Genomic DNA, 18,973 nt, shown 5'->3' with positions numbered 1-18,973 from the left:
TACACCTAAACGCGTAACTGATTTTGTTTTGTTTTGTTTTGTTTTGTTTTTGCTGTACGCAGGCCTCTCACTGTTGCGGCCTCTCCCGCTGCGGAGCACAGGCTCCGGACGCGCAGGCCCAGCGGCCACGGCTCACGGGCCCAGCCGCTCCGCGGCATGCGGGATCCTCCCGGACAAGGGCATGAACCTGCGTCCCCTGCATCGGCAGGCAGACTCTCAACCACTGCGCCACCAGGGAAGCCCTGATTATCACATTTTAGATTACAGACCTAGAGCACATACCCAGAAACTGTTTAATTGTAATTTATCCTTCAATGGATCTACTAAAATACACATGAGTATTCCGTTCCTTTGTTTTATGTGCCTCATTGCAAATTCAGACATACTGAAAAGAACTGAAATCATCAAATAAAAAAAGAGAGGATAAAAAAGACAAGGCAAGACATGGGATTTAAATTTTTTTTCTTATTAATAGACCATAAGTTCAGACTCCACTAGATAATTCTTTCATTTGTAAACTTCTAAGCTGCTATTATGTATTTTTTCTTCTTATTTTCAAAGTCATTCCTGCTATTAGTAAACTCGGTATGACCATTCCTCCAAGCAGCCAGAGTTCAGGAGGAAGAAAATCCCTGCAGCTGTTTGATGTCCAAGAACATGAACACTTAGCAGTCAGATGAAAGAAGAGAAAAGACAGAAACGGAAGATCAAGAGAAGAGTGATTTGGGGTTTCTGCAGGGTAGCATTTACCTCTCTCAATAAAGGGAGCTTTGTGCTCATTACGTCCCAGAATTCATCTTGCCTTCAGCTTGTAGTAAACTGGCAACTGCCTTATCATTTCCTATCCAAATTAAAGATCAAAATTTAAACATATTCTTTTCTTTCTCCACTAGATTATGATTAAAATTACCACCTCCTCACCTCATTCACACAAATGCACTACTAGGAAAGAGAAGGAACCCCTTAAAGTAAAGATGCTGTTAAAGCAGCAAAATGAAGAGTTGTGGGGAATTTCCAGTCAGGTTATTTATCTGATGGTTTATTTCAGGATACAGGATTAAAGAAGCGATATCTTTACATATATTCCTCATCCTCAAGAAACCCCTATAAGGTGGGTCCAATCCATATTTTTCAAAAAAAGAAACTGAGGTTCACAGAGGTTGACTAAGTTGCCCTCAAATTCGAAGCTGTTTAGCATTTACGACAGCTAAAATTCAAGCTTCATCTTGCTCTTGTGCTTTGCAACATGGACACTCAGCCATATGTTTTTGTTTTTTTTTTTCCATTTCACATATGAAGAAGCTAAACTTAGGATCTCAGCTATTATCTTTTAAACATCAAAAATCTATCAGGTAAGTCACCATAACTTAATGTCAATTGTATAATAAATTAATGAATGTAGATTGTATAACAACGTGTGTTTAATGTGGAATTTTGCCTTCTGTTGATGTACTAGGTTCTTGCTACCCTAAACACAAAACAGAACAGGGGCTGCTCTTGGATCTTGAGCACAAAAAAAAAAAAAAAAAAAGACCTGGATTCTAAACAGTAGTGAGTATCTACTGATGAGTGGACATCACTACATGAAGAGAATCTACTCTTCTGTAAAACAGTAAAGTTACTTTAGAATGAAAGGTAGCTGAGAGCAGCAATTCTCTCCACTGAAAACCCTTTCATATTTTCCTTTAATATCTATAAATGTATAATTGAAGTTTTACACATGCTTTTAAATAGCAGCAGCATGATATGCTTATCAATCTAAAACGATAGCACATTTCACAGGGTCTGTGTTATCATCTCACTGACTAACTAGGGCCAGCCTGGTGGGAGCTGAACTGAATCCTCTAAGAAGTTACCACACACAGTCATTTCTCAGGAGATGGTGCAGCAGGCACCAGAGCCTAAACTAAACCAAATGCTCCATGGAGTCATTTTAAGGCAGTTTGAAAATGAGAAGAGGTCACAGCCTCTTGCCCATCACTGTAAAGAATTCAGGAGTGACTCTGGAGTTAGTACAGACCTCAGCTGCAAGGCGCAAAGGAATCTGCTACTAGTACAGAAGAGCAGGCCAGGTATGACTTATAATTTTTGGATTCTTCTTTGCCTTCTAGAATCATTGACATTTGACTTTCTTCAGAGCCTACAACTTGGCCAGGCACTGAGAGAAAAGTGCACCATTCAACTACAATATAAAATTTCTGCACCACAAGAATCAGTTTTTGGTGTGGTTGCTATTACATGAAATCTAAACATTCTAATTCTAATTAGATACCAGTGTAAAAGCTATTTTCATTTCTAACAAAATAGAGATATTCACTGTAATTGTGATACTTAACACACTTGAGCTCACAAAAAGCTGTCTTCCTATTCTTGAGCATGCAATTTGACCTGAGGCTCTCTTCAAACTGAATATTCCTTCAGTGATTAAACCCTTAGTCTCTGTGGAATATGGAAATATCTAATTAATAACAAATTTCTTTATTTTCTCTGGTTATTTTTAGCTTTTTCCTTGAACATACACTCCCCTACCCGAGACTGCCACACATAACTCCTGACAACTACTGCTTCTTCTCCTTCTGTCCATCCTAGTATTCCTAACATTTTTAGCTTAAGGAGAGCTTACCTGAGACTTACTGGTGTAGAAAAGAGAAAAACAAAAGTCAAAAGACATTCATTCAGTCATCTATTCATTCAAACACTGTACCATTTCCTGTAGGCCAGGTACAGTTTTACAGACTGAGAATATAACAGTGAGCAAACAACACAGACAATGTGCCTACCCCTAGGAGCAAGTAACCTAGTGGGAGATACAAAAGAGCAGAAAGACAACTACATGATTATTGATGATCACCCTTACAATACAGGTTTTCAAGGTGGTGGGTAAGAGGTGCGAAGAAGGTATGAGGATGGGAAGAACCCAGGGAAGGCATTTAATATATCTCTAGGCTGTGTCCTGAAGTACGTACAAGCACTAACAAGACAGAAGCAAAGTATGCATCAAGCAGAAGAAATAACATGTACAAAAGCCATAGCTGGACCCATGGCTAGACCAAAACAGGTGGCATCCAAGACTGGAAAATATTCTGGCATACTTCAAATTGATCTTCTTTAAACATTTGGTAAAGATCTATTTTATGGGGTAGAGAAAAATTATTTTCTATTAATAAAAATTAAATATAGAAATGGGTTCCCTTTTTAATTCATTTCTACTAAGCCAAAAGCATCATTCTTCTGGTAAAGATCAGAAAATGTTTCTAGTTCTTGACCTCTCCTGCCTTTTACTCAGTGATCCTTCTAGACTCCTTACTTCTCACAAGCCTACACAAAATAAAAAATGAAAATCTTCAATATTTAAGAAAGGACTACATGTGTAAAATAGGTATCATGTTTCCAATTTATTCTAGTGATATTTTAGTGCCCCTTATAGAATAGCCCCCAGACATCCTGGCTACCTCTTTATACTTAGCCCCCTTCTGATTAGGTGGTACAGAGTGAGAAGGACAATCCAAAGATGAGGCTAAAAAGGTAGACAGGAACCAGATAATACAGAGTTTTGTAGGTCACAAGAAAGAGACTACACTGTACCTTAAAAGCCATGGAATTGTTGAGAAGATTTGAAAAGGGAGAACTGTGAGGCTGTTTTTATAAACCAGGCTAGAGATGCTAGCAACTTGAGTAGCAGAAGAGCAGTAGGAATGCAGTGTGGCATATACTTGAAAAGTAGTTAGGAGCTACTACTGACTAGACTTAGAGATAAAAAGAAGGGGAGAGGAGTAATTAAGGATAAGTCTTAAGTTTTAGGCTTGAGTAGTTGGTAGAGGAGGATAACACACACTGAGATAAGGTATAAAAGGACAATCAGGCTTGGGATGAAAAACCCTAAGTTCAGTCTTATACACATTGAGTTTTATACTTAGAGTACATCAAAATGCAGATATTTATAAATAAGACCAGGAGACTAAGACCAGGGGAGATTTAGGGTGAAGATAGATGTGGGCAGCCTCAGTACATAGATGGAATTCATGCGATGGATGAGAATACTTAGGGACAGTATGTGTATAAAACAGAAATACATAAAGGAACCTAGGGAAGAGCCCTGAGAATCTCTTATATTAATGGTCTGAAAGAGGCTGAGGAGAAACCACCAGAGATAATGGAAGAAAAGCAAGAGTACACATCATGGCTTCAAGGATCTAATAAGTGGTCCAAAATGTCCAATGCTAGAAGTAAAGAGAAAGAAAGAGGTATTCACTAAATTACCAAGAAGTCATTTTTTGTGAATTTGCTGAAACAGTTTTATTAAAGAAAGATTAATCCCAGCTGCAGCAAGCCATGTGAACAACTCATCACAACCAAATCTCGGATTCTTCATCTGTAAAACAGGAAAAACAAAAATACCCACCCTTCCTACCTTGTCGTTTTGTTATTAGGGTTAAATGAAATACTATAACATATGTAAAAGTTACTATATAAACAGAGGGTATAGACAAGTGTTACTGTAACTGTGTTGTTCATCCTCCTGTTCACAAATGTCAGTTTTCTCTTCCACCCACGTGGTTGATAAGTCACATTTGACTTACACTGGCCAATATGTGTATCAGCATAAGTGGCTGATTGCTAGGCAAAAGCTGTAAGAAATAGTGCCTAGTTCAAAATGTTCTCTGTTCCTTGCCCCTGCCACTGTAGAAGCATGTTTCAAAATGATGACTTCATCAGCCTAGATCCTTGAATGGTTGCCATGAGGAGAGCCTGACTCATGCTAACATGTAGCATGGGGACAAATAATGTTTTTTTTAAAACACTACGATGTTGGAATTATGATACAGCAACTAATTGCAGCACAAATAACAGGTGAAAAAAGCAGGAAAGCCAAGAGGAAAATCCTATCCTAGGAGGTAATCAATGAGACATCACAGGGCCTGTCACCCACGCTAATGTCTAATTTTTATTTTATGGCATGGAGTAATTCACTAACCCTCATGCTTGATTCAACATTCCTACAGTTACAGAAAAGGTAAACAAGAACAAAGGTACATAATGGAATTTCTAATGAAGACACAGGGTTTGCGAAAGAATAAGACAGTCCATCAGTGAGAAACCGCCTCCCCTATCACCATTATACTGTTGTTATTTGTACCCTAAATTTTCTTCACTCCTTAGTAAGCATACTTTGCATCTACGTTTGACTGGTTGTATATTTGTGTTAGGCCAAAGACACACTGCCTAAGTGGGTTATTAGAAATGAACGGAAAATAGGAAAAGTAATCAGGACCACACTTAAGGAAGGAGAAATTCTTTTATTCTTCAAATGCTAACAGTAAAAGTTACTGCTGCCAAACGCCAAATTACTATTTGATATGCCTAAAGGGAACATGTGTGCTGGAAAATGGCAATTACTCAGAACCAAGGCCAGAAGTAGAATCCAGGTCAGAGTGAGGCACAAGGACCCACTGGACCAGCCTTTTCATCAAGAACACTGGAGTGCTCCCACTTCTTTATTCTGGCCTTTGTCCCTCTCATTAGTTCTGACAAACCATGAAAGAGGATCAAAACTGCTTCAATCCCAATGGAGCTGAAGTGAATTACATGAAAGAAACACTTAACAAGGGAGGTTTGTCTACTTGTAATCATTTTTTTAAAACAGAGAGGGGAGAAACAGAGACAAAACACTTCCACAACTCTGCTTTTAGAAATGTCTTACGTGTCATTTTACAAAGCATCCAAGTAAATTAGTGCCATCAAAAAAGTTGGATCACCATCTTTTGCTCTAAAATTTTTTACTATTTCTAAATCAAATCCAATCCTGAACAATGAAGATTATACACTAAATTTCTTTGAAAGCACATACTGTAAACACTGAAGGCAATTTCAAAAGGCTGCTCCCCGAATGACTTACATAAAGGCCCAACATCTGATTAATTTAGCAACAGCTCAAGGTGACTCCTTTGAGGACCCATGCATTAGGATATACAAGCTCTGGAATGAAGTGTTGTATTCAACTTTGTGTCCCTTACTTTTTGTTCCTAAAGGACCCTTAATAAACAGTTGCTGAATTGAGTACAGGTAATAAGTGACAATGCCAGGTCATGAACCTAAGACTTTCATTTTCCCAAACTCCAAATCAACCGTGTTTCATTACCCCCAATGCTGCTTCTTGCCAAGTAACTACTAGAAGTTTTCTATTACTTGAAACTGTGACTAGGTATTCTGTTGCCATGGTAATTTTCAAGTGGCTCTGCTAAAAGGGCAGAAACCATTAAATCACAATGTGCTTATCTCACAAATATAACTACTATAACTAGCATAACAACTATTTTAGTCTTAAAAATTATACCTTTTAAGTTCAGCTGACTACTGCAATTATTATCCTAGCAACTTCAGCATGATAGGAGACAAGCTAAAAGTAAAGCATACTAAGTGGGCCTCTAGAAGTCTGGCTTTCCTCGCCTTTCTCCAGCTTCAGGATGGCAATGCCAAACACGGGCTAGTACTCGTCAATGATGACCCAAGGGGTAAAAAACAAAGACCAAGATAAGCTTAATCTTCTCTGAGACGGAGAATATTAACAAAGAAAGAAAAGCTGCCTGAAAGAATCCTATATAAAATCACAGTATTTGCTATAAAATAAGCGAGAAGGCTTTAAAAGCGCAATTACACAGGTGAGGTGTTATGCACACGCTAATTCACAGGACCACTCTGGTCCGTGGAAGGGTCAGAAAACCTGAAGTGCAGTTGCCTAACTCCGCACCAGCACCTGACGAAACGGGTGCTGACAGCCAAAGCACACACCCAGTGGTGCAAAACTGCCGATTCGAAGGGAGGGGAAAGGGATGAGGAAAGTTTATTCAGCGCTTCTGCCGCTAGTCCGGCGGCAAGAGTTGTCAACCCACAACTCCGGAAGCCATTCAACCCAATTACCGGACTCAACTCTTCGCCCAAGCCCGGAAGTTGCTACCACCAAGGTGCGGGGCGGGGACAGAGGGGGTGGAGCCGGCGAGGGGCGGGGCCCGCACGTCCGAGAGCCAACAGGCGTTCCCAGCCGCAAGCTCGCGGCTGGAAGGCGGGCTGCTGGGTTCTGTGGAGGAGAGGGTGGGGTGGGCAGTGGGGTGGGGGGCGGGGGGAGTCGGGGGACAGCACCAAGGTGGGGCTGTACCTGCGCTGGAAGTCCGGAGCGAAGGGCTTCAGGTACGGGTCTATCTCTAGAAGTCGGGCTAGTTCGGGCACGTCCGCTAAGGCAGCGGCCAGCGCCTCCTCAGAGTATTCGGACCGAGCCTCCCGAGCCGGGTGACCCGCCGGAGCCGCCATCTTCCGCCGCAGCCCGAGTAGCCGAGGCCCGAGAGGGTCGAGTGGAGGGGGAGCGGGAGCTCTAGCCGGGAGGACGCCCAGGCGAGCCGAGGCAAGCCGCGGGAGGGCCAGTCCCTTTATAGCCGGAGAGGACGGCCGCCTGTCCCCCTTCTCCCCCCCGCCGGCAGGGAGGAGCAGGACCCGGAGTGATCCCCGGACGCACGTCCCGAGAGGGGAGGAGGCACCAGGCCTCTCCGCCTACTCACGCGGCTCGCATAGGGAGGCCGCGGAGACCTGCCCCTTCCTCCGCCCGCGTCTCTGCCCCGGTGCCCAGGGCACCCTAGGAGGCGGTCCTGAGCGGACCTCGCTCAGCCTTGACCTCTCTTACCCTGACCCATTCTTGGCTGCGGAGAACCGCCGTGCCACTCCCCAACCCCCCCAGCTTTTCTTTCTTTGAACAAGTCTCACTGGCGGCATGCCCTTCAAATGGATATATGGTTTTCTTGGAAGGGACTTGACTTCTCTAAGTTCTGAGAGAATTGTGTAATCGTCCCAGAAATACTCTGGTGTTCTGGTGTTATTCTCTGGCTTACCAACGACTGAGAATTGGAATTATGAAAACTTTTACCATTCCCCATAACCTCAGAAAGAAAAAGTCCCTTTTGCCTTTTAAAATAATTGCTGTAAACAAACTTTTCAACAATTAAACTATTCTTAATGAGACAAACGGTACAGGGAAGAGCATTAGAATTCAGCTGTGCCACTTACTAATGAAGTGATAAGGCCTAAGAATGGGGGTCGCTAAGTAGTCTACCCCACTTGGAGCTTACTTATATTCTTTCATTCCCATTAACTGACGGGTTTCTAGCTCACAGATCCTTTTTTAAGAGTACAGAATTGTGCACCGAGACAATTGGACCCAGCAACGCAGGAGTTTCCAAGCTACTTCGTACTTAGAAACTGGAGAGGCTTGGAGTATATCTGTCCCAGTTAAGTTCGAGGTGTGGACAGTCCAAGGGGCTATGGAGAAGGACGTGTTGATCAGTCATGGACCTTGAATTTTAAAATGTTCAAAACATTTTTTGTGAAGGAGTTAATAAGGACTTCATGAAAGATATCTAGGAACAGAGGACCTCAAAGTGAAAGAGTGGAGGACTTGGAAAACCTTCAGAAAGGCATGTCTTATTTCCCATAAAGATGACAACATGCAAACATTTGTAAATTATAAAACAACAGTTGAAACTCAGAAGCAGAATACCCAATAGACCCACAGACCTGTATCTCCAATCCTAAACTTTTCTCATAAATCCTGCCTATTTAAATCTGTGTTTAGCTGGTTAAGAGTCCTAAACCAAGTATCTCCAAGACATACCCTAAGTCAGTCTTCTCATCCTTTCTGCTGTCACTCTTAATGCAGGCAGCCTTCCTCTCTCATTTGGACTAACATATCTAAGGGTTTCCCCTTTCTCTTTTTCACCTCCAATCCATTCTCTAGTGTTTCTCAAGCTTTAATGTGCATATGAATCACCTAGGGATCTTGTTAAAAGAACAGACTTTCAGTTCTGAGTGGTGCCTCATATTCTGTAATTTTAACAAGTTCAGGGGTGATGCTGCCTCTGCAGGTTGGAAGCACAGTTTGAACCGTAAGGCTCTATGCAAGGAATAAATCGTACAACCTAAATGGCGTGCTTGGTTCACCTGGAGTTAAAAATAAACTCCCTACTCTTCCCTAACAAGACTTCCATAATCTGGTCCCTGTCTACCTTTCCACTGCTTATCATTCTCTGGCTTTACTATTCTGTAGTCACACTGACTTTCCTGAAACTCACTAAGCACTTTGTAGCCTCTGAGACTTTACTTGCCCTTCTCTCTATTGAGAGTTCACTTCCCATAGCTGTTTCCTTCCCAGCATTCATTGAGGGCTCACCATAAATGTCAACTCATCTCTGAGAAGCCTCTAATTCCACTATCTAAATATCTCAATATCTTCTCTCCTATGCAACAGTTAACAAAATTTGTGTATCTTTTTGTCTTTTATTTATTGGTCTCCCACTTTAGAATGTAAACTGCAAGAGAGCAGGGACCCATTCTACCTTGTTCACTATTGAAAAAGTATTCATTGAAATCCCGTGAGCCAACCAGTTTCCTAGGTACTGGGGATTAGTGATGAATAATACAAGTCCCAGGTGTCATAAAGCTCACAGAATAGGTAAATCTGTAGAGACAGAAAGTGGAGTATTGCTTTCCCAGGGCTGAAGGAAATAGAGAATGACTGCTAATGGGGAGAGGGTTTCTTTTAGGGGTGAAGATAATTTTCTAGAATTGATTGTGGTCATGGTTGCAGAGCTCTGTGGCTAGACTCAAAACTATTGTAGGTGCATGGCATGTGGATTATAGCACAGTAAAGGTGTTTTTAAAATACCAAAAAAGAACTTTTAAAGTATAAATAATATGAAATATACTCTTTAAAACTAACAGATATCCCCTGTTGAAAAGTACTAGGAGAAAAAAAAGAAAAACAGAGATCTGTGACCAAACTCTAGAGAGAGAAGTAGAAAGTAAGTAACTTTAAATAAAAACCAGCAGTGATGATAAAGGAGAATGTGGTTTCTGAGAAGACAAAGGAGAAATTCCAGAAAGAACAGAGTGATAATAACCCTTTTATCTTTAATAATGTCATTGATAACCCAGGTTCCTTGGTTCTTTCATTTCCTCCTTATGTAGGCTTTGACCTCAATTTTGTCTCCTCATTGTTATAAAATGGCTGCCACAGCTCTAAGCGGCACTTCTTCATAAGGCCACATTTAAAGGAAAGGAAAATGTTTATACCATGCATCTTTGCCTAAGGGAAAACTCCTTCATAGCTCTTTGGCTAGAGCTAGGTCACATACCCACCCCTACACCACTGACATAGAGGACTATGACTACCATGCTTGGTTTAAATTAATTGTGATTCACTGCTTGAATTGGGTCCACCTTCCCTTGCAGCATTGCTGCCCAACATCTCGATAAAATGTTGATTCAACTGATATGGAAAAGCAGGATGGATAATCATGTCTGCCACATTTTCCTTTGCTACCCATCCTAGATTCCACTACCCATGAAACTTGCCAGTGTTATTAACTATCTTGTATCCTTACCATACTTACATGGCAAAACCTCAACCTAGAGTTGTTGACTTTGCCTTCCCCATACCTACATCCAGACTGCTTCTGGGGAATACCAAAAAACAAACAAAACTCCATAACTGTAGAAACAAAAACCCTTCCTCATGCAAGGCAATCACAATTTTACAGGCCATACACTGCATAAGTTATGCCCAGCCAAGAGGGCAAATGAAGGCATTTGCCCTGAGGAAGAAGAGGCATTTCCTTTGCATGAAGGTGCCTCTCCCTCCTCAAGCTATGAAACCTTAGGAGTGTGCCCACCAACAGGAGGTACTTCTTCCTAAATCACAAAGGTGAGTGGCAGCCCTGCCCTCAATTCTCTTCCTCTCCCTTGACCATAACACTCTTTCTTCATTGCCAAGTGCTTGAGAGACTATCTCATTTACTGTTTGACACACTGTGGGCTCACTTATGTTTCTACTATATTGAAACTCCTCTTTCCAAAACACGCAAAATCACCTAGCTGTTAAACCCAATGGGCAGTTTTCAGTTTTCCTATTTAATCTCTGAAGATTTGGAACTGCAGATCATTTTTTTCTCATCTATTGAGAAAGAAAAGTGTAGAAATTTGTGACAGAATTTGAGCTAATAAAGATGTTTAGCCACTGTGAGATATGAGAAAGAAAACAAGTCAAGGACAAGAGGATTCCTGAATAATGATGAGCGCACAACAGAGGCTGGATATCGGACACCTGAAATAGTGCCACATGGCCCAACCATTAGTTTTGGTTCATTGCTTGCTAAGCTGGGTGTGTGAGCTCAAAAAAATAAGTTTGAATGAAGCTAGAGTTGGAGATTTACAGGGTGAGAATAGTAGAAGATTAGTAGGGCTGAGAAACTTGTGCTGGTGACCATGTCACATAATACTTAGCCGTGGAATTCAGTTAGTAAGGGTGGTTAAAACAATAAGGGAATTAAAAGATCTTTGTTAGTGCTAGATACTGATTTAGCAAGGATAAGAAAAGTGGTTGACAAAAAGTGGTTGAAAGTTGTTTGTGGTTAGATAAGAGTAGTGACTGGACTTATCCAGACTGCCTGAGTTCTCATCAGAGCAAACCCACGTAAAACTTGGCAAATTACTTTGCCTCTCTATGACTTCATTTTCTCTTTTTTTCTAAATTTTATTGGAGTATAGTTGATTTACAATGTTGTGTTAGTTTCAGGTGTACAGCAAAGTGATCCAGTTATACACATACACATATTCATTCTTTTTTAGATTCTTTTTTCATATAGATTATAACAGAATATTGAGTAGAGTTCCCTCTTGATATACAGTAGGTCCTTGTTGGTTATCTATCTTATATATAGTAGTGTGTGTGGTCATCCCAAGCTCCGGATTTATCCCTCACCCCTCCACATTTCCCCTTTGATAACCATAAGTTTGCTTTCGATATCTGTTAAGTCTGTTTCTTCTGTTTTGTAAATAAGTTCATTTGTATCATTCTTTTAAATTAGATTCCACATATGAGTGATATCATATGATTTTTGTCTTACTCTCTCTAACTTCCCTTCTCTCTAGGTCCATCCCCTATACCTTCATTTTCTTAATTGCAAAGTATAGTGAGGATTAAATAAGAATAGTTAATTATTTAATGAGTTCTTAGGATAGTGTCTATCATATAGTAAGCACTCTATGTTAGCTATAATTATTACAATTATTATTAATGGATAATATACTTACTTTAGGAGGAAAGTATGGCTTTTCCATCCCTATATCCATAACACACATTCCAATTTCTCCATATTAATATTTAACTTATTCATTGATTCTGGATATGGAATACTTAAACATGGAGGAAACATGAGGATGGGTAGTTTTATTTATTTTACAAGTTAAATATTTGAATGCCTACTATTTGTAAGGCATTATAGTAAAGCATTATGATCACGTAAAGAACTTTGATATAATCCATTAAGATATTCACAATATTAGACAATTCATACATGAAAATTTAAACAATGACAGCTCAAATAGTATACAGTTGTATTGATACCATATTTTAAAATTTAATGAAATTTTAAAGCCCTATCATTTGTCTTCCTTCCTCTTGCTCTTTCTCCCTCTGCCCCTCAGTACTATAAGTATTATCTTCTTTGAAGTAATGGAATTTAATTAGATATATATTCCTTGAAATTTCTCCATTGAAATATTCTAAAACTTGATAAGGCAATGGTTACACAATTCTATAAATTTATAAAAATATCATTGAATTATACATTTAAAAAGGTGAATTTTATGGTGTATAATTACAACTCATAAAGGTAGTTTAACAGTTTATCTTGCATAAGACTGTAACTAAGACTCTCCATTGAAAAGGTAGATCTAATGGCTGGCAAGTATCGGTATCCCAGTCTCTAAACTGACATCCACTTATTTCTGGATTAAATTCAGCAGAGGCAATGGCCAGCCAAACGTCCCCTCTACCACCTGCCAAGCCTCTCAGGGGACCCTGGAGGAAGAGAAGTTCATTCTGTCTTCAGACTCATTAACCCTCTCACCTCTCTACTTAGATGGCCAAGTGGTGAGTGTTCAATGTGATGGTGATTGTTACCACCTGGAAACCAGAGTGAGGTGAACAACTTTTCCAGAGATAGTATTTAATCGTTTTTAGGTGATAATCATTTTCAATTACTTTTGTCCTAAGTTGTATGAGAACCAGTAACATAAAGGTGAAAGGCTCTAATTTTTGTGGCAAATCCTCTGAGCATCTGGTCCTCTCCATTAGAATTTAAGCAATTTCCTTTTACCTCAGACCTACCCAAGAAAAACAGTCATTTTTACTTCACTCAAAGTACAGGCATCCTTTATGCCTTTATGTTATCTCTAGTGATTATTTTATATCTGAAAATTTCAGTACTTCTCAATTGTTTCTTATTTGAAAGTTTTGCAAACTTTCAGGTGCAAGATCTTGTAAGAAAGAATCAGGTAGCTGAGCTTATCGTAATGGAGTCATTCTGAAAAGATTGCAGCGATTCTTCAGAATAATATTTAATAATAATAGCACACTGCTTTCTACAGTCTAGGAGAACTATTTTATACTGCCTTTCAGGAAGGTGACTATGAAGGATAAATGCAAGTTTTTTTAAAAGACTTAAAAATTAAACAAATTTAAAACAATGTATCTGTCAACTTTACCTAAATGAAACTCAGGTCTCTGGCAAACCTTGCCAGTCCAGAACCAAGCAGAGAGCCAGAAAATGGGGTAGCAGGACGGGGGCAGGGGCTTTTTTATCATATAAAATTTGTCACAAAGCCCATGGGTTAAAGCCTCTTGTAATATGCTTATAGGAAGTTACCTCCTACCCCCATCACCTATTATATATAGTAACTTGAATGGTGGTCGCCCAAAAGATATGCCCATGTCCTAATCCTTAGAACCTGTGAATGTTACCTTATTTGGGGAAGGTCTTTGCAGATACAATTAGATTAAGGATCTTGAGGAGATCATCCTGGATAATCTGGATGGGTCCTAAATCCAATGAGAGTGTCCTTAGAAGAGAACTGCAGAGGAGATAGTCACAGAGAAGAGAAGGCAATGTGACTGTGAAGGCAGAGATTTGAGTGATACAGCCACAAGTCAGGGAATACCAACAGGCACCAGAAGGTGGAAAAGACAAGGAACAGATTCTTCCCAGAGAGTTCAGAGGAAATATGACCTTGCCAACACATTGATTTCAGACTTCTGGGCTCCAGAACTGTGAGAGAATAAATTTCTGTTGTTTTAACTCACCTAGTTTCTGGTAATTGGTCTTGACAGCCTTAGGATACTGATAGATCTATTCAGTTTTTTTAAAATGAGTTCTCAATGATTGCAGATGGGAAGCCGCAAATCACATGGCTGAGGGATTGCTTTAGAACAATAATTGGCTTATATATATACCACCTATTCAAAAATAGGATTTGAGGTAGTTAATAAAAATACTTGTGTTAAATGAAACAATACTTGACAAAAGCAAAAAAACAACAAATCAGAACAGAAAAAATCCATGACATTTGAGCTCAGACCTTAGTTCTTATGTTCCTAGAAGTAGCAAAAGCAAAGAAGGAAAAATGTTAGGTATTTATAATTCCATAAAGTTTGAATTGTTTTTACTAGTTAGAAATCTATAAATGATGGGTATTGAGTAACATTTTGAATAATATGCTTGGAATCCAATTTTAGATTAACTACAAAGGGCTTTCCTAGATAGTTTTTTCCTATGGATAGCAATATGTCATTGTAATGAACATAGACCTTGGAAATAGGCTGCCTGGGTTTAGATCTCTACCTGCCAGTCACTTGCTGTGTGACCATGGCAAGTTAATCTCTTTGTGCCTTAATTTCCATTTCTGTAAAATGGGAATGATAATAGTGTCTGCTTTCATATTGAGAAGATTAAATGGCTCATTACATATAAGGTATTTAGAACATAGCATATAATAATCATTCAATAAATGCTAGCATTTCTATTTCTTCAAAGGCAAAACAATAGCAAAGGAGAGTGATGTGTTCCATATACAAAACTTTGCAATAATCTAGATTAGTACAAAGGTTCTGGTGGACACTAACACTGAACTGAGGTTTTCTAAAGAAACTCTCTAACCAGGAACCAATGTGTTCCTTGGATCAATGTTAGTAAACAAATGCTTGTTACCAATCCATAAAGAAAGATATAGGAATTGAGAGAAAGTGCTTAAAAACTTCAGTGTCAATTTGAATAATTTTATATCTGAAAAATATAATATAAAAAATATGGGCTTGTATTTGACATTTTATAATTTTTATTTCTCTAAAAAAATGATTTTAATTTTATTTTATGAAACTAGTGATCCATGACTGATTGTGGGGGAAATAACTTTTCCTTCATCACTTGTAGTTTGATAAGCTTTGTGCTAGACAGAACCAGAACTCTTCACAGAAAATTTGTTATCTGCAAGTACCCTGATGAGTACAAGCTAGATACTCCCAAATTCTCATTTTTTTAAAAAAGGGATTATACTGACTTGGAACATTTTAAAAATAATTAGAATTTATGTTTTACATGTTCAAGGTCAAAGCTAAATTATTCACATAGGGCCTTGTCAGAGATGCTGATCTATTCAAATTGCATTGTAAGATGACCATGCCAAGTTATTGAAGGACAAATTGTACAGGGTGGGGAAGTTGGCTAGGATACTACCCCGTTACATATTCTTTAGGTAGAAAGGTGTTTGGAGTTGCATAGGTTGAGCCCACTGACAATAAAGAAACAGGCAAAGGATGGCTCAAAAGACTATAAAATGCCTATTTACTAAAGCAAAATAATCTGGGTGCTTTAACCATAAACCTAGTCATACCATATTCTGCTGTAGGACATAAAGTTTTAACCTGAGAATAATAATTTCTCGTATTTTGGACTTTGAACATATTTGAATTCTAGACTCAAACTCCATTATTTATGAGCTATATGACCTTGGGCAAGTCACTCTCAAAACTTCAGTTTCATCTTCTATAGTATAGATTATAGTAAAGCATATCATTGGGAAGATATGACATTACAGTATGATAATATCAAGACCATCACTGGAAGGGTACTGGCCCAAGGCAACTCAATTAATTTAGGAGGAGGAGGCAGAATTGAGCTATTATGACTATATCTAATAAATGTTACAGCAGGTAGCCTTCCCAACTCTTCCTTCGGCCCAATAGAAGGACTCTCCTAATTGCCCCACCCAAAGGACAAAAAGCTCTGATAATATTGGGGTGGGTGAGTTATCATTATGATAGATTATAATGCTTTAGGATACTGCTTGTGTAAAAATTAATGACAGTCGTCTTCAAAATGAGCCTTTGCAATATTACATTTCTAAATTCCATATAGTGTATAATTGTGGGGTTTTTTTTCCAAGGAAGTTCTCTTTAAAACTAAATTATAGAGAAAAAAGAAGGTGACATAAATTAACTTTGGAAAACACTGTTTTGACTACTGTAAGGGAAAATAAAGAACTATACATAAACACTGTAATCTAATTGGTAAATTTATTTTTCACAAGGGTATGGGCTAGGAATTCTGCAATTCTGCTAGGCTACTCTGCATGTCCCACAATTGAAAAAGTAAGTAAATAAATTGTAGACAATGGAAGCCAGGTTTCTGGCTGTCAGAGACTGAGGTTATAAATAAGCAATGGGGAAAAGATAGCATAGACCCTGTGGTGCTAGAGTCAGAGATAGGAATATGAACTCAGGTACACACACACACACACACGTACACACAGAAATATCAATGCCAAAGAATGTGTATACATTTGTTTGTTTAATACATATATTTCTTAGCTCTGTCTGCTGAGAGGATAGGGAAGAAGTGACACCCCAGTAACAACAAGCATACCCAGCACCCAGATCTTAGTTTCTAAACACTATTCCCCAATAAAAAGAACCAGGGCTCCTTGAAGAAATGACTGATTCAAGGAGTGGCTAGGGGAAATTCAAGATAAGCCTGGAGCATTTTATAGTGCCAGAAAGTAAAACAATGATTTTTAAAAAAAGAATATGGGGGCTTGTCAGAAGGACCACAGGAGCCTCAAGTCGTCCTCAGAAAGAGTCCTCAAATGGTCAAAGCAGGAATCATTTGAGCAATAAAATAAATAAGAGTAGTATTGGACTCTTAGTAGTAGTAGTATTTATAACCCAAAAGAGCAAAGTAAATATCAATGAGTATACCCAAATGTATATAATTGATTGAACAAATATGTAAACGGGGAGAAGGGAAAAATCTTCCTTCAGAAAAGTTCCAAATAATTTATGTAGAGCCTCCTTACTCTAGGCAGTGGGGCTTAATTCTCCTCCACTGAAATGTGAGCTGGATTTAGTTACTTGCTTCCAATTATAGAATATGGAAAGCAGAAGAATAAGAAATTTATAGTGGAGAAACCTGTCAGACTCCATCTTAACTAAGCAATCAAAATTAACACCACAAGTGACAAGACATGTTGATATGAGGTACCCCTTGATATGATTTGATAAGAAGCATACTTCACCTCTGAGAGTCTTTCCCAAAATCCACTGAGAATTCCTAATTATGAGAAAATATCAGTCAAAACCAGATTGAAAGATGCTCTACAAAATACCTGACCAAGTACTCTTAAAAATTGTCCAGGTCATGAAGTACAAGAAAAGACTGGGAAACTGTCACCAACTGAAGGATACATGATGACTAAAAGTAAAGTGGTGTCCTAGAATGGATTCTGGAATAAAACAAGATGAAATATTAATAAAATATCCAGTTCAGTTAATAGTATTATACCAAAGTTAATTTCTTAGGATTGATAAATGTCCGGAAGCTGGGTAAAGGTATATGGGAATTCTTTGTGCTGTCTTTGCAACTTTTCTATAAATCTAAAATTATTTGAAAATAACTGTTTTTATGTTTATAATGTTAACTAAGATAAAATATTAATATTTGTTGATTTTGGAGAGAAAATGCGTGCAGGTTTCAAAAACTATTTTTCTATGATTTTAATTTTTTCTAAAAGAAAAATTATTGCAATATTCATTTCCCCCCTTTTTTCCCCAGCGGTGTTTAGTGCTTACAAACCTTAATGTTAATAAAAATATATGCTAATATTTTAGTAATATCATAGTTAATCAAAAATTTCTGACTCTTATTGGAATTAAGTGTAATAGATTTTCTGAGCTTAACTCTTTGAGTTTACAAGGCTGCCACTTAGTTATCTGGTGGCATAGTGTTCTGAGAAATTTAAAGGAACTGCTACAAGTACCTAATTAATCCTTACAAAGTTGAGATAATCTGATTCATTAAAAGAACAATGTGTGCCTGTCACCGAACTAGAAATTTTTAATTACCATTTGTACTTTGCTGATAACTTGATCTTCAGTGAAAAAAAGTGACTGTGTTTATGTGATGTACCACAAAGTTTAAAGTACAGAACTTTAGGAAATATAGAAAATCACAGATAAATGGCCTAGATTTTAAGAATTTTTCTCCTTTTGAGATCATTTTCCCTATACTATTATATTTTTAAAATAATTTAATAGCAACTCCTCATTCTACTTGTCTTTCTAACTAGTTATTTCATTTTAGTAGCTAATACAAAAATTTCACACAACACTGAGAAGCGTAGGCCATTGAATACTTGGAAATTGCTTTACAGTTTGTTAATTCTTCCACTATTTGCTTCCGTCTATTTTCATTCAAATGTTTCCATCTTTTCTAGAAATGTCTTCTATTTTTCAAGATTTTCTTTTCTTTTTATTAGCAGTTGTAGTAATGCCTTTAAAACTTGAAATGACTCACAGTATTCAAAGACAATGCAATGAAACACAGGTTATTAACTTGATATTGGTATTAAAGGATTTTTTTTAACAAAGATTCTGTCCTTACATAAAATTAACAATCTAGGTATAAACTTACCAATGTCAAAACTTCTTTTGAGAACTTTCTTGAGATAATTAATCTTGCAGATATCCCTGCTTGCCCACATTTATGAACACTTCCTAAATTAACTATTATGTGGGAAGGTAACATTTCCTAGACCAACCATA

The 18,973-nt window shown here is 38.3% G+C and overlaps 1 protein-coding gene across 1 annotated transcript in view; it reads right to left on the bottom strand.

Annotated features, from left to right (window-relative positions):
- GBE1 (1,4-alpha-glucan branching enzyme 1) overlaps window positions 1–7,368 on the bottom strand; it is a 298,444-nt gene extending 291,076 nt beyond the window's left edge. The window contains exon 1 of the mRNA XM_065876297.1: window positions 7,154–7,368. Within this exon, the coding sequence (XP_065732369.1) occupies window positions 7,154–7,305 (152 nt within the window). The 5' untranslated portion in view covers window positions 7,306–7,368. The remainder of the gene's footprint in view (window positions 1–7,153) is intronic.
- Between the last annotated feature and the right edge of the window lie 11,605 nt (window positions 7,369–18,973).

Source organism: Phocoena phocoena, chromosome 4 (assembly GCF_963924675.1).
Source record: "Phocoena phocoena chromosome 4, mPhoPho1.1, whole genome shotgun sequence".
Lineage (NCBI taxonomy): Eukaryota > Metazoa > Chordata > Mammalia > Artiodactyla > Phocoenidae > Phocoena > Phocoena phocoena.
Note: the sequence above shows the minus strand (reverse complement) of the source record. Positions and strands in the feature narration are given on the sequence as shown.